The 27,028-nt window shown below is 39.2% G+C and overlaps 1 protein-coding gene across 9 annotated transcripts; it reads left to right on the top strand.

Moving 5' to 3' along the window:
• Positions 1-27,028, top strand: LOC103224471 (guanylate-binding protein 6). 9 transcript variants are annotated; one of them, XM_073008615.1, is made up of 13 exons: positions 1-276; positions 1,537-1,646; positions 9,858-10,053; positions 10,690-10,902; positions 11,697-11,824; positions 17,948-18,057; positions 18,262-18,458; positions 19,005-19,250; positions 20,295-20,575; positions 21,295-21,507; positions 22,424-22,526; positions 22,851-23,044; positions 24,030-27,028. In XM_073008615.1, the coding sequence occupies exons 4-13, from the start codon at positions 10,713-10,715 to the stop codon at positions 24,249-24,251; spliced, it is 1,884 nt and encodes a 627-aa protein (XP_072864716.1). In that variant the 5' UTR covers positions 1-276; positions 1,537-1,646; positions 9,858-10,053; positions 10,690-10,712; the 3' UTR covers positions 24,252-27,028. The 9 variants fall into 9 exon arrangements, with proteins under 9 accessions (XP_072864716.1, XP_072864713.1, XP_072864718.1 ...); XM_073008612.1 differs by having other exon boundaries at positions 10,700-10,902; XM_073008617.1 differs by having other exon boundaries at positions 9,992-10,053.

Below are 27,028 nucleotides of genomic sequence, written 5' to 3' on the forward strand. Positions count from 1 at the left end.
GGGCGATAGAGTGAGACTCTGTCTCACAACAACAACAACAACAAAATTGAGATGTGCCTCTGCTAATTCGTAACAACTGCATGAATTGCTTTTACTTTCAATTTCAGCTTTATTGCACCATCCCATTCGTGGAAATGACTAGCTTCCTCAGCTCTCTCTCTTTTTCTCCTTTATAAAGGAGGGACACAAAAGAAAAGTGGAAAGAGGAACGAGAGCAAGGGGGTACTGAAAGGCAACTGAAGACTCAAAACTTGGACCTGTGGTGCTGAAGAGCAGGTATGTTTGCTTTCTTTTACACGCAACTTGGTCCAACTCAAGACTCGGTTTCTGATTCAGAGTGGCAGCTGAGGAAAGGGCAGGAAGGGCAGGGGGCCTGCTGCCTGGCCTGCAGGAATCTGTGACTGGCTTTAGTTCTGGGGAAGCTCAGCTTCTCCCCTTGAACCAGTGACAGCCAAGAGGTCACAGCCAGGCACACCATGTCCCCCTGGATGTGCTCCTCCCTGATCATCTACTCAGGACAGCAGTGAGTGGCCTGGAATGAGCCCTGGTGGGCGCCTGCCTGGCTGTCTCTCTCAGGTCCTGCGGCAGGCCCAGAAATGCAGGGAACAAGGAGCTTCCAGGCAATTATAACCTGAAGGGAGAGTTTCTTTTCTATTTTTCTAGTGGTCACACTTAGGAAAGGTTCAGAGTAAGAGCTCTATTTAAGTCTCTATGTAGAAGTAAAAGCTAGTCCCTACATCGCTTGTCTTTATGACTTAAAAATAATTACATAGTCTCTCTCTCTCTCTCTCTCTCTCTCTCTGTGTGTGTGTGTGTGTGTGTGTGTGTGTGGTGTTAGTTTCCCACAGGATCATCAGAGTTACCTGTAGCTCTTGATAAACAGATAGATACTTAGGCCTGGGAATCTGGGTTTTAATCCCCTCAGGTGATTCTTATGTAAATCAGAGTTTGAAAACCAGTCCTGAATAGGATTGAACAGCTGTATTTCATTTAGTAGAAGTTAAAAGTTCTCTGTTTCCTCACAGCTAAGAAACCAGAGACCTGGTTTATATAAAGTTGTTTGCAGGAGCAGCCACATCTTCCTAGAGCTTCCTTTATTGCTTACTTTAAATAAGGGACTGTACAGTTGCAGTCACTGTAATGTGATGAAGACGTTACAGTGCATTTCATCGTAGAAATCAGGGCCTCCTGTTTGATCTCCATTCTCCTTACTCCCCTCAGTGAAGAATCAGACAAGAGCAGGTTGTACAGCAACAGCGTGCTTGAACTTTACTATTTTGCTCTAATGAAAAATTTACCTGTAGTTTTGGTTTCTTAGTAATTTACAGTTTGCATATTTTGTTGAACTGTATAAGCTAATGGACCAATTGTTATTGTAATTATGTAGCTTAACCTCCATTTAATTCAACTTTTACTAAAATCCTATTTTGTGCTGTATGTCATGTTAAGATATAAGCTTGTAATGTCTCATTTTATTACTAAAACACCCTCCGGGTTAGATGTATGATTTAACTCATAGACCCCTATAATTAACAGGCTCATCTAGGTGATGCTCCTTGGACAAGGCCGTATAAGTAGTGAATGATAGAGCTGGTATTTTTGATGGCATTAGAAGCATCTTGAATATTTCACATATAAATACAAAAGTGAGTATTTGAAGTATTTGAAGACAATATTATATTTACATATTCTGATTATAAAGAAATACAAATATCATAGAAAATCATTTTAATATAATGGCAATAAAAATGTGCCAGGAGATCTACAGAATAATTGTACTTTCAATACTAAATTTATGGAATTAAACTTCACCTCTCAAAAGCTTGCAATGAAATCCCGTATGCCTTTCGCCTCAATTCACTCAACAGTGACACTGACATTATCTCTCAAAAGGAAATCTCTCTAACTTATCTATGTATAGAGAGATAAACCTCTCTCTCTTTATATATCTCTAATTTATCTCTCTGTATAATATGCAATGTTATACGTATTGTTATTCTAATTCTTTTTTTTTTTTCCTCATCTGTGGGAGTAACTCACTGAGAACTTGACCCTTCTAGGCTAAGTGCTTCAGCCTGTATTTTAATTCTTTAGATCTAGACATGTTTCTGCTTCCCTTTTGAAAAAGGTAGCCTCCATTCTCTAAAAGATTCTCATCCCACATTGCTTTCTTCCCCTTCTCCCTCCAATTTCTATCCCTCTTCTAAACCTGTAGATAAAAGATGAGCACATACAGTCACATTGACAAAGTAGAGAGCATGTTTCAGTGTATGATAATCATTAAAAAGTTACTGCAGGTTACTGATCAAAGAACATATAGGATAACCACTGTCTTTGATTGTCAGTTTGTCAAGGATTTTGTCTTTTACTTTTTTTGTTTTGTGGTGAAACAGGCATAATAAAATTAATAAATTTTACAATTTTAAGAGTATACTTCAGTGACACTAATATGTTCGCATTGTTGTGCAACCGTCTCCAGAATCTATTCATTATTGTAAACTGAGTCTCTCTACCTTTAAACAATGATTCGCCCTTCCTTCCTCCCTCAGCCCATGGTAATTATGCTTCTACTTTTTGTCTCAATGTATTTGACTATTCTAGTACCTCATCCAAGTGGAATCATTTAACATGTGTTCTTTTGTGTCTGGCTTATTTCACTTGGCACAATGTCTTCAAGACTGATCCATGTTGTCGCATGTGTCATAATTTCAGTCATTTTTATGGATGAATAATATTCCACTGTAGGTATGTACTGCATTTTGTTGATATCATCTGTTAATGGACATAAAGGTTGTTTTCATCTTTTAGCTATTATAATGCTGCCATGACCATTGGTGTGCAATTATCTGTTTGAGTCCCTGCGTTCAATTTTTTTGGTGTATATACACAGAAATGAAATATATCTTTTTAATTATTATTTTTTTATTATACTTTAAGATCTAAGGTACATGTACAGAATGTGCAGGTTTGATACATAGGTATACATGTGCCATGTTGCTTTGCTGCACCCATCAATTCATCATTTATATTAGGTATTTCTTGTAATGCTATCCCTCCCCCAGACCTCCACCCCCCGACAGGTCCCATTGTGTGATGTTCCCTGCCCTGTGTTCAAGTGTTCTTATTGTTCAGTTCTCCAGTATGAGTGAGAACATGCAGTGTTTGGTTTTCTGTCCTTGTGATAGTTTGCTGAGAATGATGGTTTCCAGCTTCATCCATGTCCCTACAAAGGACATGAACTCATTCTTTTTTATGGCTATATAATATTCCATGGTATGTATGTGCCACATTTTCTTAATCCAGTCTATCATTGATGGACATCTGGGTTGGTTCCAAGTCTTTGCTATTGTGAATAGTGCCACAACAAACATATGTATGCATGTGTCTTTACAGCAGCATGATTTATAATCCTTTGGATATATACCCAGTAATGAGATTGCTGGGTCAAATGGTAATTCTAGTTGTAGATCCTTGAGGAATTGCCACACTGTCTTCCACAATGGTTGAACTAATTTACACTCCCACCAACAGTGTAAAAGCAGTCCTGTTTCTCCACATCCTCTCCAGCATCTGTTGTTTCCTGACTTTTTGATGATGGCCATTCTAACTGGGTGTGAGATGGTATCTCATTGTGGTTTTGATTTGCATTTCTCTGATGAGCAGTGATGATGAGCATTTTTTTCACATGTCTGTTGGCTGCATGGATGTCTTCTTTTGTGAATTGTCTGTTCTATCCTTTGCCCACTTTTCGATGGGGTTGTTTGTTTTTTTTTCCTCATAAATTTGTTTGAGTTCTTTGTAGATTTTGGATGTTAGCTCTTTGTCAGATGGGTAGATTGCAGAAATTTTCTCCCATTCTGTAGGTTGCCTGTTCACCCTGATGGTAGTTTCTTTCACTGTGCAGGAGCTCTTTAGTTTAATTATATCCCACTTGTCAATTTTGGCTTTTGTTGCCATTCCTTTTGGTGTTTTAGTCATGAAGTCCTTGCCCATGCCTATGTCCTGAATGGTATTGCCTAGGTTTTCTTCTAGGGTTTTTGTGGTTTTAGGGCTAAATGTAAGTCTTTAATCCATCTTGAATTAATTTTTGTATAAGGTGTAAGGAAGGGATCCAGTATCAGCTTTCTACATATGGCTAGCCAGTTTTCCCAGCAACATTTATTAAATAGGGTTCTTGATTTTGTCAGGTTTGTCAAAGATCAGGTGGTTCTAGATGTGTGGTGTTATTTCTGAGACCTCTGTTCTGCTCCATTGGTCTATATCTCTGTTTTGGTACCAGTACCATGCTGTTTTGGTTAATGTAGTCTTGTAGTATAATTTGAAGTCAGGTAGCATGATGCCTCCAGCTTTGTTCTTTTGGCTTAGGATTGTCTTGGCAACGTGGGCTCTTTTTTTGGTTTCATATGCACTTTAAAGTAGTTTTTCCAGTTCTGTGAAGAAAGTCATTGGTAGCTCGATGGGGATGGCATTGAATCTATAAATTACTTTGGGCAGAATGGCCATTTTCATGATATTAATTCTTCCTATCCATGAGAATGGAATATTCTGCCATTTGTTTGTGTCCTCTTTTATTTCACTGAGCAGTGGTTTGTAGTTCTCCTTGAAGAGTTCCTTCACATCTGTTGTAAGTTGTATTCCTATTTTATTATCTTTGTAGCAATTGTGAATGGGAGTTCACTCATGATTTGACTCTCTGTTTGTTAATAGTGTATAGGAATGCTTGTGATTTTTGCACATTGATTTTGTATCCTGAGACTTTGCTGAAGTTGCTTATGAGCTTAAGGAGATTTTGGACTGAGACGATGGGGTTTTTTAAATATACAATCATGTCATATACAAACAGGGACAATTTAACTTCCTCTTTTCCTAATTGAATACCCTTTATTTCTTTCTCTTGCCTGATTGACCTGGCCAGAACTTCCAACACTATGTTGAATAGGAGTGGTGAGAGAGTGCATCCTTGTCTTGTGCCAGTTTTCAAAGGGAATGCTTCTGGTTTTTGCCCATTCAGTATGATATTGGCTGTGGGTTTGTCATAAATAGATCTTATTATTTTGAGGTACGTTCCATCAATACCTAGTTTATTGAGAGTTTTTAGCATGAAGGGCTGTTGAAGTTTGTCGAAGGCCTTTTCTGCCTCTATTGAGATAATCATGTGGTTTTTGTCATTGGTTCTGTTTATGTGATGGATTATGTTTATTGATTTGTGTATGTTGAACCAACCTTGTATCCCGGGGATGAAGCCAACTTGATCATGGTGGATAAGCTTTTTGATGTGCTGCTGGATTCGGTTTGCCAGTATTTTATTGAGGATTTTCACATCGATATTCATCAGCGATGTTGGTCTAAAATTCTCTCTTTTTGTTGTGTCTCTGTCAGGTTGATGTTGGCCTCATAAAATGAGTTAGGGAGGATTCCCTCTCTTTTTCTATTGATTGGAATAGTTTCAAAAGGAATGGTGTCAGCTCCTTTTTGTACCTCTGGTAGAATTCGGCTGTGAACCTGTCTTGTCCTGGACTTTTTTCGGTTGGTAGGCTATTAATTATTGCCTTAATTTCAGAGCCTGTAATCCGTCTATTCAGAAATTCAACTTCTTCCTGGTTTAGTCTTGGGAGGGTGTATGTGTCCAGGAATTTATCCATTTCTTCGAGATATTCTAGTATTTGCATAGAGGTGTTTATAGTATTCTCTGATAGTAGTTTGTATTTCTGTAGGATTGGTGGTGATATCCCCTTTATCATTTTTTATTGTATCTATTTGATTCTTCTCTCTTTTTTCTTTATTAGTCTTGCTAGCAGTCTACCAATTTTGTCGATCTTTTCAAAAAGCTAGCTCCTAGATTCATTGATTTTTGAAGGGTTTTTTGTGTCTCTGTCTCCTTCAGTTCTGCTCTGATCTTAGTTATTTCTTGCCTTCTGCTAGCTTTTGAATTTGTTTGCTCTTGCTTCTCTAGTTCTTTTACTTGTGATGTTAGTGTGTCAATTTTAGATCTTTCCTGCCTTGTCCTGTGGGCATTTAGTGCTATAAATTTCCCTCTATACACTGCTTTAAATGTGTCCCAGAGATTCTGGTACGTTGCATCTTTTTTCTCATCAGTTTCAAAGAACATCTTTATTTCTGTCTTGATTTCTTTATTTACCCAGTAGTCATTCAGGAGCAACTTGTTCAGTTTCCATGTAATTGTGTGGTTTTGAGTGAGTTTCTTAATCATCAGTTCTAATTTGATTACACTGTGGTCTGAGAGACCATTTGTTGTGATTTCTGTTCTTTTACATTTGCTGAGGAGGGCTTTACTTCCAATTATGTGGTCAATTTTAGAATAAGTGTGATGTGGTGCTGAGAAGAATGTATATTCTGTTGATTTATGGTGGAGAGTTCTGTAGATGTCTATTAGGTCTGCTTGTTTCAGAGCTGAGTTCAGGTCCTGGGTATCCTTGTTTACCTCCTGTTTCATTGATCTGTCTAATATTGACAGTGGAGTATTAAAGTCTCCCATTATTGTGTGGGAGTCTAAGTCTCTTTGTACATTTCTAAGGACTTGCTGTATGAATCTGTGTGCTCCTATATTGGGTGCATATATGTTTAGGATAGTTAGCTCTTCTTGTTGAATTGATCCCTTAACCATTATGTAATGGCCTTCTTTGTCTTTTTTTGATCTTTGTTGGTTTAAAGTCTGTTTTATCAGAGACTAGGATTGCAACCCCTGCATTTACTTGGTAAATTTTTGTCCATCCCTTTATTTTGAGCCTATGTGTGTCTCTGCATGTGAGATGGGTCTCCTGAATACAGCACACTGATGGGTCTTGACTCTTTATCCAATTTACTAGCCTGTGTCTTTCAATTGGGGCATTTAGCCCATTTACATTTAAGTTCAATATTGTTATGTGTGAATTTGATCCCATCATTATGATGTTAACTAGTTATTTTGCCCATTAATTGGTGTAGTTTCTTCCTAGCATCAATGGTCTTTATAATTTGGCCTGTTTTTGCAGTGACTGGTACTGGTTATTTCTTTCCAAGTTTAGTGCTTCTTTCAGGAGCTCTTGTAAAACAGGCCTGGTGGTGACAAAATCTCTCAGCATTTGCTTGTTTGTAAAGGATTTTATTTCTCCTTCACTTAGGAAGCTTAGTTTGGCTGGATATGAAATTCTGGGTTGAAAATTCTTTTCTTTAAGAATGTTGAATATTGGCCCCCACTCTCTTCTGGCTTGTTGGATTTCTGCCAAGAGTTCTGTTGTTAGTCTGATGGGCTTCCCTTTGCGGGTAACCTAACCTTTCTCTCTGGCTGTCCTTAACACTTTTTTCTTCCTTTCAACTTTGGTGAATCTGACAATTATGTGTCTTGGGGTTGTTCTTGTTGAGAAGTATCTTTGTGGTGTTCTCTGTATTTCCTCAATTTGAGTATTGGCCTGCCTTCCTATGTTGGGGAAGTTTTCCTGGATAATATCCTGAAGAGTGTTTTCCAACTTGGTTCCATTCTCCCCATCACTTTCAGGTACACCAATCAAATGTAGATTTGGTCTTTTTACATTTTTCCATATTTCTTGGAGGCTTTGTTCATTTCTTTTTACTCTTTTTTCTCTAACCTTCTTTTCTCACTTTATTTCACTAATTTGATCTTCCATCACTGATACCCTTTCTTCCACTTGATCAAATCGGCAACTGAAGCTTATGCATGTATCACGAAGTTCTTGTGCCATGGTTTTCAGCTCCATGAGGTCATTTGAGATCTTCTCTACACTGTTTATTCTGGTTAGCCTTTCATCTAATCTTTTTTCAAGATTTTTAGCTTCCTTGCGATGGGTTTCAACATCCTCCTTTAGCTCAGAGAAGTTTCTTATTATTGACTTTCTGAAGCCTACTTCTGCCAACTCGTCAAAGTCATTCTCCATCCAGGTTTGTTCCCTTGCTGATGAGGAGCTGTGATCCTTTGGAGGAGAAGAGTCACTCTGAATTTTAGAATTTTCAGCTTTTCTGCTCTGGTTTCTCCCCATCTTTGTGGTTTTGTCTACCTTTGGTCTTTGATGTTGGTGACCTACAGGTGGGGTTTTGGTGTAGATGACCTTTTTGTTGATGTTAATGATATTCCTTTCTGTTTGTTAGTTTTCCTTCTACCAGTCTGGTCCCTCAGCTGCAGGTCTGTTGGAGTTTGCTGGAGGTCCACTCCAGACCCCGTTTTCCTGGGTATCACCAGGGGAGGCTGCAGAACAGCAAATATTGCAGAATGGCAAATGTTGCTGCCTGATCATTCCTCTGGAAGCTTTGTCTCAGAGGGCAGCTGCCTATATGAGGTGTCTCTCAGCCCCTACTGGGAGATGTCTCCCAGTTAGGTTACATGGGGTTCAGGGACCCACTTGAGGAGGCAGTCTGTACATTCTCAGAGCTCAAACGCTGTGCTGGGAGAACCACTGCTCTCCTCAGAGCTGTCAGACAGGGACACTTACATCTGCATAGGTTGCCTGCTGCCTTTTGTTCAGCTATGCCCTACCCACAGAGGTGGAGTTTAGAGGCAATGGGCCTTGTTGAGTTGCAGTGGGCTCCTCCCAGTTCCAGCTTCTCTGGCCACTTTGTTTACCTACTGAAGCCTCAGCAATGGCGGACGCCCCTCCCCCAGTCAGGCTGCGGTCTCGCAGATGGTTCTCAGACTGCTGCACTAGCAGTGAGCAAGGCTCCGTGTGTGTGGTAGTCACTGAGCCAGGCACGGGAGAGAGTCACCTTGTCTGCCGGTTGCTAAGACCTTGGGAAAAGCACAGTATTTGCATGGTAGTGTCCCATTTTTCCAGGAAGTCTGTCATGGCTTCCCTTGGTTAGGAAAGGGAAATCCCCCAACACCTTGTGCTTCCCCGGTAAGGCAACACCCTGTCCTGCTTTGGCTCGCCCTCCGTGGGCTGCACCCACTGTCCAAGCAGTCCCAATAAGATGAACCAGGTACCTCAGTTGGAAATGCAGAAGTCACCCCTCTTCTGCATTGATCATGCTGGAGGATGCAGACTGGAGCTGTTCCTATTTGGCCATCTTGGAATTACCCCAATCAGAAATGAAATATTTTGATGTTAATTCTATGTTTCATCTTTTTTTAGGAACCACCATACTTTTTCTTTTTCTTTTTTTTTTTTAGAGACGAAGTCTCGCTCTGTCGCTCAGGCTGGAGGAGTGCAGTGGCGTGATCTCGGCTCACCACAAGCTCCGCCTCCTGGGTTCATGCCATTCTCCTGCCTCAGCCTTCCGAGTAGCTGGGACTACAGGTGCCTGCCAGCACACCCGGCTAATTTTTTGTATTTTTAGTAGAGATGGGGTGTCACGGTGTTAGCCAGGATGGTCTCAATCTCCTGACCTTGTGATCCACCTGCCTCAGCCTCCTAAAGTGCTGGGATTACAGGCATGAGCCACCGTGCCGGGCCACCACCATACTTTTATTCTTAGTGGCAATACCATTCATATTTCTACTAGCAATGGACAAAGATTCCAATTTCTCCACATCCTAGCTAACACTTGTTTTCTGCTTAATTTTTGTTTGAAAATATTAGTCATCTTAATGGGTGGTTGTGGAGTGGTACCTCACTGTGGTTTTGATTTGCATTTCCCCAGTGATAACTAATGTTGCACATGTCTTCATATGTGTATTAAGGTCATTTATAGGTCCTCCTGGGAGAAATGTTCATTTCAGGGCATTTTCAATTGGGATTTTGTCGCTGTTGAGTTGTAAGAGTTCTTCATGTAGTCTATCAAATATATGGTTTGGAAATATTTTCTCCCATTCCATGGGTTGCCTTTTTACTACATTGACAGTGCTCTTTGATGCACAAAAGTTTTTAATTTTGATTAAGTGTGGTGTATCTATTTTTTTTTTTTTTCAGTTTTCTGTGGTTTTGGTATCATGCACAAGAAATCATTGATACTGGAAATCTGAGTAAGGCAGAACATATACTAGAAAGGACAGCCCCCAGTCAGAATAGCAGGTTATAAATAAAGTCTGTTCTACTCCCTTCAGTTCAGGGAAGGGAAGTGAAAACTGGACTGCCACCTCCTCCAGACCACAACCATGCCCTTGAGGTGAGTGGATAGGGAAAGGGCAAATGAAACACCTTGGAATTTCCTACTATTTTGAATGTGCCTTTTTTTTTTTCTCTGGACATTTTCTTGGGTGCTGGAGACCTTTGACTGTTTTCTAGAGATTCTATAAGATAATTTTAGTCATTTTTTCAGTTGTTTTTTGATGTCTCCAAGAGAGAAGAAGGACTTGGAACTTCTTAGTCTGCCACTTTGCGCAATTGTCTGGGTTTGTAATCCTGGCTCTATGACTTATGCACTCAGCCTTTGTGAGACTCATTTATCTCATTTACATATATAGGGATATAATAATCTCTAACTTGCAGGTTCTTGTAAGTGTCAATGAGGTCAGATATTTAAGGCAGACATCACAGGGCTTGGACTATTGTAGACCCCCTATTATGATAACAATTACTTGAGTTTTATTATTACTATTGAAGAAAAATTATGGAGATGATAATATACTATGTTTCATTGCTAACACCATTACGGATTTGGGAGAATGATGGAGGAAGCCTTTTGTAGTTCACTAATGCTAGGTTACATGTTATCTCAAAGAAATGCAAAAGTCTTATCAGTCCTAAATTTATGGGTGTTTGCATTACTAGGCAGAGAATGTAACCTTATTTCTACTGGGAGACTCTTCTAGGTTGGCGGTTGCCATGGAATCTGGACCCAAAATGTTGGCCCCCATTTGCCTGGTGGAAAACAACAATGACAAGCTGTTGGTGAACCAGCAAGCTATACAGATTCTTGACAAGATTTCGCAGCCAGTGGTGGTGGTAGCCATTGTTGGACTGTACCGTACAGGCAAATCCTACTTGATGAACCGTCTGGCAGGAGAGAATCATGGTGAGTGGTATCCTGGGACACAGGCCAATTGCTTGATTCCAGTATCTTAATGCTCTAATCTATGCATGTGAAGCGCGAACCCAATTCCTTTCAATAAACCAACCTTCTCATTCTGATTCTCACCACCAAATCACTACCTTTCTGTAACCTTTCCCCCTATTTTTTCCTTTATTCCAATTAAGGAAAATCTCCCCTACTAGTACTCAGAATCCTCCCATGTCTTGTGTATTCAAGTCCTGGGCTCCCATAATTGTGTCTCCTTTCTCTTATAACATATTTTACTTTCTTCACGTAATATTCCCATCAACATACAAAGATGTTTGAAGGTGTATCATCTTAAAAACTCTTCCTGAATTTCACATGTCATCGTGGGCACCAAATCCTGTCTTGATTTTGTGTTTGTTTTTGTCTTTAATCACTTTCAATGCAAAAAACATTGTCTCAATCTGGTTTTTTGAATTATTTTTCTTCTCATGTCTTTCTTCAACCTACTCCTGTCTGACTTTGAACCCCACCACTTTTCAGGATATTCCTGTTATCAGTGACCTCCATTTTGTCTGATTCATGGATTCCTCTTCGTCTCCATTTTGAGCACTTTCTTGGCATCATTCTCACATTTAATGTCTCTTGCTTTTTGAAATTGATGAATCACAGAGAGAGACATTCTTGAGGAAATATAGAAAGCACCATCTTGTATGCTGGGCAGTTACAATCGAACCAGTCTGAATCCATGGCCCCAGGGCTGCTTGGCTGTTCTCCTGTCCCCATGCTTAGCTTCCTCCTCTTCCCTGCAGGCTTCCCTCTGGGCTCCACGGTGCAGTCTGAAACCAAGGGCATCTGGATGTGGTGTTTGCCCCACCCCTCCAAGCCAAACCACACCCTGGTCCTTCTGGACACCGAGGGACTGGGCGATGTGGAAAAGGTAAGGCAGGGAGTCATAGGTAGGTTTTTTTTATTCCAGACATGATCCTTGTAATTTAATTGTTGTGATATATTTGTGAAAACTAGAAATCCAACTACAGTGAATAAGGCAAACTTTGACCTGGTTAAGTCACACTTCTAGACAAGATTAGATATCATGGTATATTAGGTAAAACATTCTTTTATTTCTTGGCACAGTGGTGAATGATTTGATTCAATTTCATAAAATCTTGTTAAGCAGTTGAGTTCCAGGCCTTTGGACTGAGTAGCTTAGACATTGGTCAACAAAGTAAAGGTCCTGCCCACAAAGAGCCCTCAGGGTGTAGAATGATTGGGAAAGAAGTAGGTTGCCGAGAGAGAGGAGATTGGAATGCAATGCAGTCCCTGCCCTCCGTCAATTCCACAGGAAGCTCTGTGGCTGGAATGGCCCTTTTGAGTTACCATGTTTTGGGACAAGGGTGCTAGGCCTTCATCCCTGGTGCTGGTCAATCACTGGAAGTCTGTCCTGGAAAACTTTCTCTTTAAGAGAGCTGACACCTGTGATCCAGGCAGCACCTCACAGCTTTCACCATGTACAGTTGTGTATAACAGTGCCTTGATAAGAAAGGGAAGAGGTATTGACTCCAATCTCAGGAGATGAGGAAAGGCCTCTCACCCACCTTCTGAGCTACCACGTGAAGAGTACATTTGAGGGTTGGAATTAAGAGAGTTCAGTTTATATTTCTCAGGATGAAGCTCATCAACTACCCACAGAGCATTCTGGAAGGCTTTGAGACACTTCTGATTGTGCTCGTCATATAAAAGTATTTGTTCTTCCTACAATAAACATTATAAGATGAATTTTTGGTGTTTAGCTTCTTATGAATGGGTGAAATAAATAATTTCTCTCTTTTTTGTCTTAGTTTGAGACTTATTTGGGAATAGTTTCTAAATTTCTATACATATACACTTTATTTTTGCCCAAACAGGCATTGGAAATTCTGTTTGTTTTTCGGCTTTAGTGTTGTATAATTGACAAATAAAAATTGTATATAATTAAGCTGTACAACTTGATGTTTTGATATGTATATACACTGTGAAATGATCACCATAATCAAGCCAATAATATAGCCATTACCTCACATAGTTATCATTTTCTTTTTTCTATGCCCTTTTTTTATTTTTTGGTGTGGTAAGAACAATTAAGATCTGTCCTCTTAGCAGAAGTTAAGGTCACAATCAATATAGTATTGTTAGTTACAATCACACTGCTGTACAGTAGATCTCCAGAGTTTATTTATCTTGCATAACTGAAATTTTATACTCTGACCAACATTTCTTCATTTCTCCCATCCCCAGCCCGTGGCAACCACTATTCCACTCTGCGGCTATGAGTTTGACAGTTTGACTATTTTAGATTCCACAAATAAGTGAAATCATGCATTATTTGTCTTTCTAAGTCTGACTTATTTCACTTAGCCTAATGACCTCAGTGTTCATCTATGTTGTTGCAAATGACAAAATTCCCTTTTCTGAGATTGAATATATATTATATATATAATATTCAATATTCAATACATATATATATGCATGCTATGGATGGGTTGGCTGTGTCCCCACCCAAATCTCATCTTGAATTGTAGTTCCCATAATCCCCACATGTCATGGGAGGGATCCGGTGGGAGGTAATTGAATGATGTGGGTGGTTTCCCCCCGCTATTCTCATGATAGTGAGTAAGTTCTCATGAGAGCTGATGGCTTTATAAGGGGATTCCCCCTTTACTTGGCTATCATTCTTCTCTCTCCTGCTACCATGTGAAGAAGGATGTATTTGCTTCCCCTTCCACCATGATTGTAAGTTTCCTGAGGCTTCCCTAGCCATGCTGAACTGAGTCAAACTTCTCTCCTTTGTAAATTGTCCAGTCTCGGGTATGTCTTTATTGGGCAGCATGAGAATGGACTAATACAATGCATATACATGTACTCTGTGTTTTCTTTTCTGTTTGTTCATTGATGGACATTCAGGTAGTTTCCATATCTTGGCTATTGTGAATAATGCTGCAATTATTACGGATATATTTAAATATTCATACTACCTTATGTAAATATAAATATGAAAGTACAGATATATCTTTAAAATATTGATTTAATTTCATTTGGATTTATACATAAAAGTAAGATTACTGGATCATATTGTAGTTGATTTTTAATTTTTTGAGGAACCTCCATATTTCTTCCATAATAGCTGCATGAATTTACACTCCAAAAAACAACAAATGTTCCCTTATTTTATATTCTTGCCGATAATTGTTATTTTTAATTCCTTTGGAAATAGCCATCTTAAATGTGTCAGGTGATATCTTATTTTTGTTTTAATTTGCATTTCCTTGATAATTAGTAATTTTATACACCTTTACATATACATATTGGCCATTGGTATGTCGTCTTTTGAGAAATGTGTATTCAGGTTCTTTACTCATTTTTTAATGTTTATTTTAACTTCAGGGGTACATGTGCAAGACGTGCAGGTTTGTTACATAGATAAACATGTCATGGGGGTCAGTTGTACAGGTTATTTTATCACCCAGGTATTCTTTACTCATTTTTTAATGTTTATTTTAACTTCAGGGGTACACGTGCAAGACGTGCAGTTTTGTTACATAGATAAACATGCCATGGGGGTCGGTTGTACAGGTTATTTTATCACCCGGGTATTAAGCCTACTGTCTATTAGTCATTTTCTCTTCTTCTCTCCCTCTTCCCCTCCCACGCCCTCCCATAATCCCCAGTGTGTGTTGTTCCCCTCTAGGTGTCTGCATGTTCTCATCATTTAGTTCCCACTTATGAGTGAGAACATGCAGTGTTTGGTTTTCTGTTTCTGCATTAGTTTGCTAAGGATAATGCCCTCCAGGCACATCCATGTCCTTGAAAAGGACATGATTTTGTTCTTCTTTATGGCTGCATAGTATTTTATTGTGTTTACTTACCACATTTTATGTATCCAGGCTATCACTGATGGGCATTTGGGTTGATTCCATGTCTTTGCTATTATGAATAGTGCTGTAATGAAAGGAAGACATGCATGTGACCAACAATCATATGAAAAAAAAGCTCAGCATCACTGATCATTACAGAAATCCAAATGGAAACCACAGTAAGATACCATCTCACACCAGTCAGAATAGGATATTAATAGAAAGTCAAAAAATAACAGATACTGGTGAGGCTGTGGGCTTTTACACCATTAGTGGAAGTGTAAATTAGTTCAACCATTGTGGAAGACAGTATGGCAATTCCTCAGAGAGCTAAAGACAGAACTACCATTGAACCCAGCAATCCCATTACTGGGTATATACCCAAAGGAACATAAATCATTCTATTATAAAGACACATGCACGCAAGTTGTTGCAGCACCTTTGCTCATTTTTAATGAGGTATGAGGTTTTATTTGCTATTGAGTTATATAAGTTCCTTATATATTTTGGATATTAACCCCTTATCAAATATATGGTTTGCAAATATTTTTCTCCCTTTCCATTGGTTGCATTTTCACTCTGCTGCTTGTTTCCTTTGTTACCTGAAGCATTTTAATTTGATGCAATCCCACTTGTCTAATTTTGCTTTTGTCACCTGTGCTTTTGTCACCTCATATCTAAAAACATCATTGCCCAAAGCAATGTCAAGTTTTTTCCCTGTATATTCTTCTGGTATTTTTATGGCTTCATATCTTTTTTTCCCTCTTTTGTCTAACTAAAATTTTGTGTCCTTTAGCTAACATTTTCCAACCTTCCTTTTCCCCTCTCCACTAGCTCCTTGTAACCATCATTCTACTTTCTGCTGCTGTGAGTTCAACTCTTAGATTTCACATATAAGTAAAATCATGCAGTGTTTGTCTTTCTGTGCCTGGTTTATTTAACTTAGCTTAACATCCTCTAGATTCCTCCAGGTTGTTGCCAATGACAGGATTTCCTTCTTTTTGGAGGCTTAATAGTATTTCATTGTGTATAGATTTCACATTTTTAACAATTCATTCATCTGTTGATGGAAACAGGTTGACTCCATGCCTTGGCTATTGTGAATAGTAAGCAATAAATATAAAAGAACAGATCTCTCTTTGACATAGTCACTTATTTTCCTTGGATGTATACACAGTAGTGGGATTTCTGGATCCAGTTTCTAGCTTTCCATTTAAGTCTTTAAACCATTTTCAGTAGTTTTTGTGTATGGTGTAAATGGGATCAAATATAGATCTCCTGCATACATGTGGATATCTGTTTTTCCAGCACCATTTATTGAGGAGACCATTGTTTCTTCAATGTATATTCTCAGCACATTAGTCAAAAATGAGTTCACTGTGGATGTATACATTTATTTCTGCATTGTCTATTCTGTTCCATTGACCTATATGTCTGTTTTTATGCCAGTATCATACTATTTTTGCTACTGTGGCTTTGCAATATATATTGAAATGAAGAAATATAATGCCCCAGGCTATGTTCTTCTGCTTCAAGATTACTTTGATTATTCAGGGCATTTTGTGATTCTGTTTTAATTTTAGGATTGTTTTTTATATTTATTTAAGAACATTATTGGGGCCGGGTTGAGACAGTGGAGATGGCTTGAGGCTAGGAGTTAGAAACAACCGTGGGCAACATAGTGAAAGCCCATCTCTACAAAAAAATAATAATAATAAACAAAATGCCTTTGGGATTTTTATAGGTACTCTAAAGTCATCTATCAAACAGTAATATACTCCTGTCTAAATAGTTTATTGTTTGTCACGAGTCCCACTTCTAAGAAGAATCCTCATTGATTACTTTTTTTAAAATTAGGGATTGTTGGACATAATGTAATGAATAGGCTATTCTTCCTACCTCTAAAATTTCATATAGAATCTTCTTGAATTATGTAGAAATCTCTAGATCTCAATTTTTATATTTGCTTTAGGAACTAGTTACATATGCTTTTTAGGGTAGAAATAATTCCTGGACTATCTATAATTTAGACATGCTCTAATTTATAAAAACAAATTTAGCCTGACCTTTAGTGTCCTTAATCAACCAGGTACTGGAGCTCCCTATTCAGTCTTATCTTCTGCACTTACTCTCTGCTCAGTCAGACCAATAAACTCTATTCTTATTGCAAAGATTCCTGAAATCTACAATCTCTAATTTTGTTTCTGTGGGTCTTTCTACTTGCAGAATCACCTTCATTTCTTCAAATCCACATTCTATCAATTCTTTAACATTCAGCTCATGACTTCCAGGAAGCCTTCATACTACATACACTTTCTTCAATTTTCATAGCTCTTATCTTCTAGGATAGACTTGTAATTTTTAATTTAACATTATAGCTATGGGTTCCACCTCTTATGTACATTACTAAGATGTTATCTGTTTAAAAATATTGTCATTTTTATTGGATTCATCATTATGAATGTTTGTCACAACTTTGAAATAGTCATCTTGAGAGTAAATTTATTAAATTTTCTTTTCTAAACATAAGAACAGTGAGAAACATTCTTCAGTTTCCTATTAGTGTTTGCTGAATTAAATTGAATATAATTACAATCCCCAGTTATGCATACTATGGTATGGTTTTGTTACATGATGCATGGCCAATAAATATGTTTAGACTGAAGAAGCATTAACACTCATCATGAATATCCAACTGAGAACCAGATATTTTACTAGTTTTTCCATATATGCATCTTATTTCATCCAATTGAGGAAAAGAAAAACCCTATGAAGATTCGAATCCTTTTATATGTAAAGAAATTGTGATTAGATACAAAAAAAAAAAAAAAATTAGCCAGGCATGGTGGCGGGCGCCTGTAGTCCCAGCTTCTAGGGAGGCTGAGGCAGGAGAATGGCCTGACCGGGGAGGCAGAGCTTGCAGTGAGCCGAGATCACGCCACTGCACTCCAGTCTGGGAGACACAGCAGGACTCCGTCTCAAAAAAAAAAAAAAGAAATTGTGATTAGAAGACATAATGTACTATAAAACTGTTGTTTACATTCATGTCTATCTTCTTTGTACAGCAAGTACATTAGCTGAAATCATAAATGAAAGACTGACAAAATAAATGTCTCTGTGAATTTCCAAAGACTATACTCCTAAGTCCTTTGCTCTAATGTGCTTTTTAGGGTGACCCTAAGAATGACTCCTGGATCTTCGCCCTGGCTGTGCTCCTGTGCAGCACCTTTGTCTACAACAGCATGAGCACCATCAACCACCAGGCCCTGGAGCAGCTGCAGTATCCTTCCAGGAACAGAACAGAATCACCAAGTTTCATTGACGTTATAGGAATGGAGATCAAGTCATTTCCTCCTTCCCTTTAATTTAATTACCTTTGGTGCAGCCTAGGGAACCCAAGACAAAAGAGAGTGTTTATAATATTTTTTTAAAAGAAATGTGTGAATTGTGGGCAGACAGTTGCTTTTCCTTACCTAAGTCCTAGTTATGTGACAGAGCTCACAGAACTCATTAAGGCAAAGTCTTACCCAAGGCCTGATGGAGTAGAAGATTCCACAGAGTTCGTGAGTTTCTTTCCAGACTTTATTTGGACTGTACGGGATTTCACTCTGGAGCTGAAGTTGAATGGTGACCCTATCACAGAAGATGAGTACCTGGAAAATGCCTTGAAGCTGATTCAAGGTATCAGCAGGTGGCCTGGGTTGTGGGTGGTCCAGTGGGTGTGTGATCTGCTAAACACTGCCCGTCATCTCTTGGGTTTCATTTGTATTAGAGACTAGATTGAGGTCTGTAGAAATGGGGACTGAGGGGTATGTCAAAGAGCTCTAGGAATGGAGCCTAGTTCACTTAAGAAAAGTAGAGTCTACAGTGCAGATAAATTATTCAAGACAGATTTGTTCTTTGTACAATTAGTACTCTAGCATTCAGATTACAATGGGTGCTAAGACTTTCTAAAAACAAGATGCTTGTGATCCCTGTTTTCCCCTCTGCTTTTCTGTGTTTAGAAAATGACTGACCAGATAATTGTTAGACATGAAATTACAAAGAAAAGCCTATCTAATAAAAATATATGTCTGTGTTAGACCACTTTGCATGAATGTTTATGTTAAAGGAGGTCTGTAAGCCTAGAAGATGGCAAAAAGACAATATAAACCCTGTCAAAAATACCTTTAGCTCTCTTATACCAAGACTATTTTCACTATATTCTCCGTTTTTCTTATCCTTCAGGCAAGAATCCCAAAGTTCAAGCATCCAATTTGCCCAGGGAGTGCATCAGGCATTTCTTTCCAAAACGGAAGTGTTTTGTCTTTGACCGGCCAACACATGACAAAAACCTTCTAGCCAATATCGAGAAGGTGTCAGAAAAGCAACTGGATCCCAAATTCCAGGAACAAACAAACATTTTCCGTTCTTACATCTTCACGCATGCAAGAACCAAGACCCTCAGGGAGGGAATCACAGTCACTGGGAATCGTGAGTCTCCTTTTTACATTTCTGTGGTGCCTCATGTGTGTTGAATATATTGTATAATGTGTTTCTCAGAATTTTTATTAGATTCCATATAGAACTATGTGTATACAGGTATCCACGCTCAATGAAGAAATGTGTATAATTATCACACTTACTGCAATTTACAAATTCCTCTCCAATATTGCAAACTCTGTCACTGATATCTGTGACTTCCTCATATCTGAAAAAAAAATCCTCTGCTGATAAAATAACTAACTGAATATTAAAACAGACATATAATATTTTCTTAGGGTAAGTCTTATATGTTCAATATTCTTTGCAAAGAGAATACAAAAGATATGTTGAAGTTTAAAAACCTCTAGAAGGCTGGGGGTGGTGGCTCACACCTATAATCCCAGTACTTTGGGAGGCAGAGGCACGCAGATCACTTGAGCTCAGGAGTTTGAGACCAGCCTGGACAACATGGTGAAACCCCATCTCCACAAAAAATACAAAAATCAGCTGGGCATGGTGGTACATGCCTGTAGTCCCAGCTACTTAGGAGGCTGAGGCAGGAGAATCACTTGAGCCTGGGAGGCGAAGGTTGCAGTGAGCCAACATCACACCACTGCACTCCAGCCTGGGCTTCAAAAAAAAAAAAAGTCTAGAAATAAATAAATATTAGCCCATAATTCCCTGAAAATACATTGGTAGCTTCCGAATTAGGAATAAATGCAATATGATTTGCCCTGCATCATTTTATCTGTGTAAACTACCTTTCTTATAATCTTTAAATGAGAATTTGTACTTCCTGTATACCCTCTAGTATGTTAGATAAAAGTAGATATTTAAATTTTTTAGCACTGTGGACTGGGGATCCATAAAAATGAAGAGTCATTATGAAAATAAAAGTGATAATAGCAGAAAGAGATAGGGATGTGGGTGTATCTGTTTGCATGTGTGCACATGCGTGTGTGTGCATGCATGTGTGTGTTCTCAGAAATGTAGCCTAGGATCCCATTGAGTTTTAATTTCATATTTAGCTCCTAAATCTCCTGGTCCATTTAGGTCTAGGAACTCTGGCAGTGACTTACGTAGATGCCATCAACAGTGGAGCGGTGCCTTGTCTGGAGAATGCAGTGATAACTCTGGCCCAGCGTGAGAACTCAGCTGCCATGCAGAGGGCAGCCGACTACTACAGCCAGCAGATGGCCCAGCGCGTGGAGCTCCCCACAGACACGCTCCAGGACCTGCTGGACGTGCATGCGGCCTGTGAGAGGGAAGCCATTGCAGTCTTCATGGAGCACTCCTTCAAGGATGAAAATCAGGAATTCCAGAAGAAGCTCGTGGTAATTTGCCTTAGTCATTACTGTTCATCATCCTTCCCCTTGAAGAATGAAGCCTATACTTGCCTTTATTGACACCAATGCTCATCTGTCACTGAGGAATAACTTATCATGGATTCTCATGAGGGATAGAGTTTCAAAAGACTACATATCCCTCTTTTATCTCCCCAAACCTTAAGCACTTAACCAGAAAACCTTCTGATAACTGAGGTAAAAATCAATACACATCCCTTAAGATCCTCCTTAAGTGAACACTTCTAAGGATTCCTGGCCTGCTTTGAACACGCACAAGTCATCCCTGAGCGGTGCAATTTTTCTGTGCATAGTCTACCTTTCTCACGAAACAAAGATTCTCTTACCAGATCTTCATTCCAGGCCATTGTTTAACTTACATTACTCCTTCTTGTATCCTTGTACCACTGAGGACAGGAGCACAGGATGCTACTGCTGCGACAAACCATAGAGATTATGGAATGTAGTCTCATCATGTCACAGATGAAGAACCTGAAGCTCAGGAAGGTTAATGAACTTTTCCATAGCCGTGAAGAGAATTTTTAGCATTGTGAATATATGAAATGTTGTGTTTCTGATTCCACATCTACTCCACTAGAATGTTTTTATCATGAGGACCGCAGTCAGATTGACTCTTCTACCAGATTCTTTAGAATTTCATCTCCTCCATATGTTTCTTCTGGTGACATCTCTCTACATTTCCCTTGCAGGAAATCACAATGAATAAGAAGGGGGATTTCTTGCTGCAGAATGAAGAGTCCTCTGTTCAATACTGCCAGGCTAAACTCAATGAGCTCTCAAAGGGCCTAATGGAAAGTATCTCAGCAGGAAGTTTCTCTGTTCCTGGAGGGCACAAGCTCTACATGGAAACAAAGAAAAAGATTGAACAGGACTATTGGCAAGTTCCCAGGAAAGGAGTAAAGGTGAGGAATAAGGGGAACATGGGGAAGTTTATAGGATAGAGTGAATGGAGTCTTCAGCACCAGCCATGGGTAATAAGAGGGCAGAGGGATAGCATAACGTCTTAGCTTTCAATGTCCACTATTTATTATTTATTTCTTAGAATAAAAATTTTTATCCCCGAACAAAGAATATAGTATTCAGAAATCCAGGAGAGACAGAACGAAAATTAGCCATGTGCCAAGAGCTGGTGATTTGTGTGGTTAAAGTAGAATCTTTGCATTCAAAGTTGATAAAAATGAGAGAGTATGAAATAAATAGAAAATTGCATACAGAGTCATGATATTTATGGACCTGTGGAAAATGGGCTACCTACCTGGTGTTTATTACCACCACCTAGGTGATGGTAATACAACTAACTCACAATGAGCTATTATTACCTACAGTGTATTGTTAAACTCGTCCCTAGACATTTTAATTTCATCTTCCTAATGACTTTAAGAAGCACCCTTATTTTGGAAATTTTACAGATCTGAATTTATACCCAAGGATGAGTATATAACTTGCCTAAAGTTGTAGCCAGCAAGTGGCAGGAGAAAGCAAGTGCATAGATTAGAGGCAGCATTGCATACTGGAAGACAACCATATATAAGCATCAGAGATTGGGAGTTTGTACACCTGTGCATATAGTTCTGCCTGGCCAGAACCCAAAGCAGGTACAGGGAGATATTATAGCCGTGGGAGAGGCATGGGAGGCAGACAGGAAGCAGGAGTTGAGGAGGGGCTCTGGTCACACTAAAGAGCCTGCATACTTTGTAGGGGCCACTTTAGAATTTTAGGCATCAAGCAAAAGTTACAAGACCATAATTATTTTTGCAACACTAATACCCAGAACATCAATTTTCAAAGAAATCTAAGTGCTTTTTCTTGCTTCCATAGGCAAAAGAGGTCTTCCAGAGGTTCCTGGAGTCACAGGTGGTGATAGAGAAATCCATCTTGCAGTCGGATAAAGCCCTCACTGATAGAGAGAAGGCAGTAGCAGGTATGGGGCAGGGCTCAGCTGACAGCAGGAGGGCTATGTTTATACAATGCCCTCTAACAGATCCAAAATGAGGAATTTCCTCTTCTGTGGAGCACACACTCTGCTAAATCTGAAAATAACAAGGGGAGCTATGATTGTACCTCAGCCAGACAGGCAGAGCCTTTCCCATCACATTCTCAAATGTGCTCTCAATGGCGTGGACCTGGGTAAATTCTGTGATTTCTCACCCTGCTTTTCAGATTTGGTTTAGTCTCTCAGCTCAGAAAAGTGGAGATGAATCTTCACCTATTATTTTCTTCTCTTTCTAATACCTTCATGGAGCAGTGGATCGGGCCAAGAAGGAGGCAGCTGAGAAGGAACAGGAGCTTTTAAAACAGAAATTACGGGAGCAGCAGCAACAGATGGAGGCTCAAGAGAAGAGTCTCAAGGAAAACATAGCCCAGCTGAAGGAGAAGCTGCAGATGGAGAGAGAACAGCTACTGAGAGAGCAGAATATGATGCTGGAGCACAAGCTGAAGGTAAGTCTGCCCTTGGCCTCAGCAGGCCAGATGGTCCTTGCCCAGGTACCTCAGGAAGGGCTGGTGAAGGTTACAGCAGTATCTTGGAAGGAAGCATATCACCATTTGCTGCTTGGGAGTCACTAAAAGCCCTGAATTTCTCTCTCTCTCTCTCTCTCTCTCTCTCTCTCTGTGTGTGTGTGTGTGTGTGTATGTTTTTTATTGTTTCAGTAAGACTTGGAATTATTCTCTATATTCTCTATACTTAGATTCTGGAGAGGTAAGGTTGACTATGATCCCTACAAGTCCTTGGGGAATATAAATACGGTTGGAGCTGCTGTTTGGGGAGATTTTAAAAGTAATCTCAAGAGGTTAAACATACATTCCACACAGTGTATTTGATGTGAACGGCAACTGGTTTCCTTCACCAAGCACATATTACCACGAGCTCTACTACCACCCAAACACCCTGAGGTAGATCCATGCTGACATACAACTCTCAGAAACTTCCGGACTTAAAAGGACAGGAAAGGGAAACTTGCTGCAGTTGTCACCCTGTGTGGGTAGTCTGCCCAAATTAGCACACAGTGTAGGGAGAATTCTTGCGTTGTCCATCTGAAAGTTCTCTCATAAGGGATTTCTGCATCAGCTTATAAGTTCCTTTCATTCCTACAATATGGGTGACCGTGCTGCCCAATTGGGACTGAGAATTTATGCAATCAGACCAGTGGCTACCTCCCAACTGGCGTCTTTTGGGCCGGAACATGTAGAATTTGTCCTAATACCTGGGTTAGCACCATAGCAAAACCATAATGTGGGTGAATATTAGTAAAGTTGTAAACTATGCTTCCTCACAATGTCTAGGTCCAAAGTCTCCTCTAATCATTGATAAAATGTTTTTAGGAGTAAAATAAAGGAAGTTTCACACAGGTCTTAAATACAAAATATAAGTCTTAAGAGAATAGAGATTTTTAAAAATTCACTTTCCTTCCTACATTTTCTTTAGGTCCAGAAAGATTTACTTGATGAAGGATTTAAGAAGAAATGTGAGGAGATGAATGCAGAGATAAATCAACTAAAACATATGATTGATACTACAAAAAATGATGATACTTCCTGGATTGCGCATACCTTGGACAAACTTGTCAATGAGCTACCTTCAATATTGTCTGGTCCTGCTAAATTAATTGGTCAGGTTGTCAAAGGTGTGAGTTCGCTCTTTAAATAGCATGAGTTCCTCTATTAAGGATATTATAGATCATACATATATGCTTTGCACTATTTTTGATCCTGATCTGTATGTTTTTCATTTTCATTCAGCAAAGTTTTTTTTTTTTTTTTTTTTTTTTCAGAGAGTCTTACTCTATCGCCCAGGCTGGAGTGCAGTGGTGCAATCTCGGCTCACTGCATCCTCTCCCTCCTGGGTTCAAGAGATTCTCCTGCTTCAGCCTCCCTAGTAGCTGGGATTATAGGTGCACACCACCACACCGAGTTAATTTTTGTATTTTTAATAGAGACGGGATTTCACCGTGTTGGCCAGGCTGGTCTCGAACTCTTGACCTCAAATGATCCACCCGCCTCGGCCTCCCAAAGTGCTGGGATTACAGGCATGAGCCACCACGACCGGCCCTCATTTAGCAAAGTTTTAAACATAAAAGGTGCTTGTTAGAGGATATCAGTGCGTGGCCCACATGAGATAGAAGGGATCCATACACACTTTGAAAAACTATGTTCACTTTTAGGAAATATAATTTTGAAAAATCATTTACATACCAGAGGTCCACTGGGCCATTGCTTTTAATGGCAAAATATTGGAATGTACTTGAATGTCCTTCACATAAGATTGGTAAGATAAATTTTAGTATGTGCATGTACTGGAATACTATATAGCCAGTATACAAATTGACAGTGAAGCTCTCTTTATACTAGTAAAGAATGGTCTTGAAGAGATATTGTAAAATGAAAAAAAAAAAAAAAAAACCAAGTTGTAAAGCAATGTAGATTATCTTATCACCAAGGAAAAAAATGCAATTATTATATACAAGCATGCAAATATATCTCTGGAAAGATTAATGAAAATCTATTATTATTAGCTCCTTCTGGGAAGAACCAGGTGAATGTAGAGGTTGAAGGACCACATACTCTTCACTTTAAACTCTTGAATTTTGTAAGGAAATCTTATTTTACCTATTCAGAAATAAATAAGAAAATGTAAGAGACAATGCTAATAATGATAACAATAAAAAAATGGTGAAATTGGCTATCAGATGATGAAATTGCTTGTTGCTTCTAGGAATTCTATCAGCCAGCCCAATGAGGGGTCTAAGACTAAGATCTGAGTACTAGAATGCAAAAAAAATTGAATCCTATTCTTGTTTTCCTTTTGGCCTGGTTTTCCAATTGCTTCTATTTGTTTTGAGACTAAAGCATACACTTTTCTGTGGCCTTTGAAATCTCAGCTACAGTAGCCTCTACTTCCTTTCTCTGAATTCAAGTTTTAAGGTGTTAGAAGCATAAATTACCAAACATTAAGATTAAGCACTGATAACAGGGATCCTGCCAACCTTGTCAGTAGTGGTCTCTTTGCAGTAGCCTCAGATAGAAAGGACAATGTGCCTTTCCAGAACCGAACCCCCTGATGGGGGATGATAGACCCAGACACATAGAGGCCTGGTGTTGACCCTTCATTGTTAGAATCTAAGAAGATTCACTTACAGTAATGAGTGGCAGACAGCTAGGCCTGAATGAATGACATAATTCTGTAGATGGCCAATACAGTGGACCAGCCATAGGGTTAAATGGAAAGGAGAGAAAACAATCAAGTGAAATAAATGCTATCTACCAGGAGGTTGAGAGGTAGCCCCGATAAAGTGTCACATCCATAGCCTTGATCTGAGCTAATTTCAGACCCTGAACTCAGCTGGAGTGGAGGGCAGTACCCCAGGAAAAGGACACTGCAACTCCAGGACCCAAATAAATGATAATGGTTTTCCAAGTTCTCCCCCTAGGAAACCTCTGGAGCCATTTACTGGATACCCATATACTAGGGAAATACAAACACTCAAATATTTCAAGGACCCTTGGAATCTGGATCCAAGTTGCCCATGGTACCCAGATCATGGGAAGTCATCATAAAATACCTGTTAAAATAGGAAGTTAGGGCCTCCAGGTTATAAATATAGTCTTGGCCCACATGAACTTATTGCAATATAGTATTTGTTTCAAATTAAAAGGTAAGGTTTGCTTGAAGACAGATACTTATTTTTCTGTCCATCCCCTTGGGAGTATGTTCAGACATAGGATGTGCTAAAGAAGCTTCTTTTATAAAAACAATAGGATGATGCATGAATGATTATTTTCAATTGGCAAAATCTCATGAACTTCCCAGAGATCAGTGGTAATAAGTTGTTTGAATTCTCGACACTAGGTTAAGGTCTCTGAGGTGATTTAAAGGCTATGAGGCCAGGTGCAGTGGCTCACGCCTATAATCTCAGCAACTTGGGAGGCTGAGGCAAGTAGATCCCTTGAGGTCAGGAGTTTGAGACCAGCCTGACCAACATGATGAAACCCTGTCTGTACTAAAAATACAAAAATTAACCAAGTGTGGTGGCACATGCCTGTAATCCCAGCTACACAGTAGGCAGAGGCAGGAGAATCATTTGAACCTGGGAGACAGAGGTTGCTGTGAGCCTAGATTGTGCCATTGCACTGTAGCCTGGGCAACAGAACCTGGGTGACAGAGTGAGGCTCTGTCTCAAAAAATAATATACAATACAATACAATACAATACAATACAATACAATACAATACAATAAAAGCTATGAGAAGAAAAGAAATTTTCCTGGTACAGTGTACTCTCGAACTCATGTCTTACAGTCTCTGTGAAACTAGGCCAAAGATGGAATTTTTTTTTCTGTGCTTTATGCAGTGACTCAGACAAATCTATGAGCTCACACAAATCTGTAACTTCATGTATCACAGTCTCTATAAAACTGTATCAAAGAA

Source organism: Chlorocebus sabaeus, chromosome 20 (assembly GCF_047675955.1).
Source record: "Chlorocebus sabaeus isolate Y175 chromosome 20, mChlSab1.0.hap1, whole genome shotgun sequence".
Lineage (NCBI taxonomy): Eukaryota > Metazoa > Chordata > Mammalia > Primates > Cercopithecidae > Chlorocebus > Chlorocebus sabaeus.

Bases quoted from the DNA above. Each gene is read 5' to 3' on its own strand.
- LOC103224471 (XM_073008612.1), top strand. The intron at 10,903-11,696 runs GTGAGTGGTATC...TCTTCCCTGCAG, and splicing joins TCTGGCAGGAGAGAATCATG to GCTTCCCTCTGGGCTCCACG. The intron at 11,825-17,947 runs GTAAGGCAGGGA...TGTGCTTTTTAG, and splicing joins GACTGGGCGATGTGGAAAAG to GGTGACCCTAAGAATGACTC.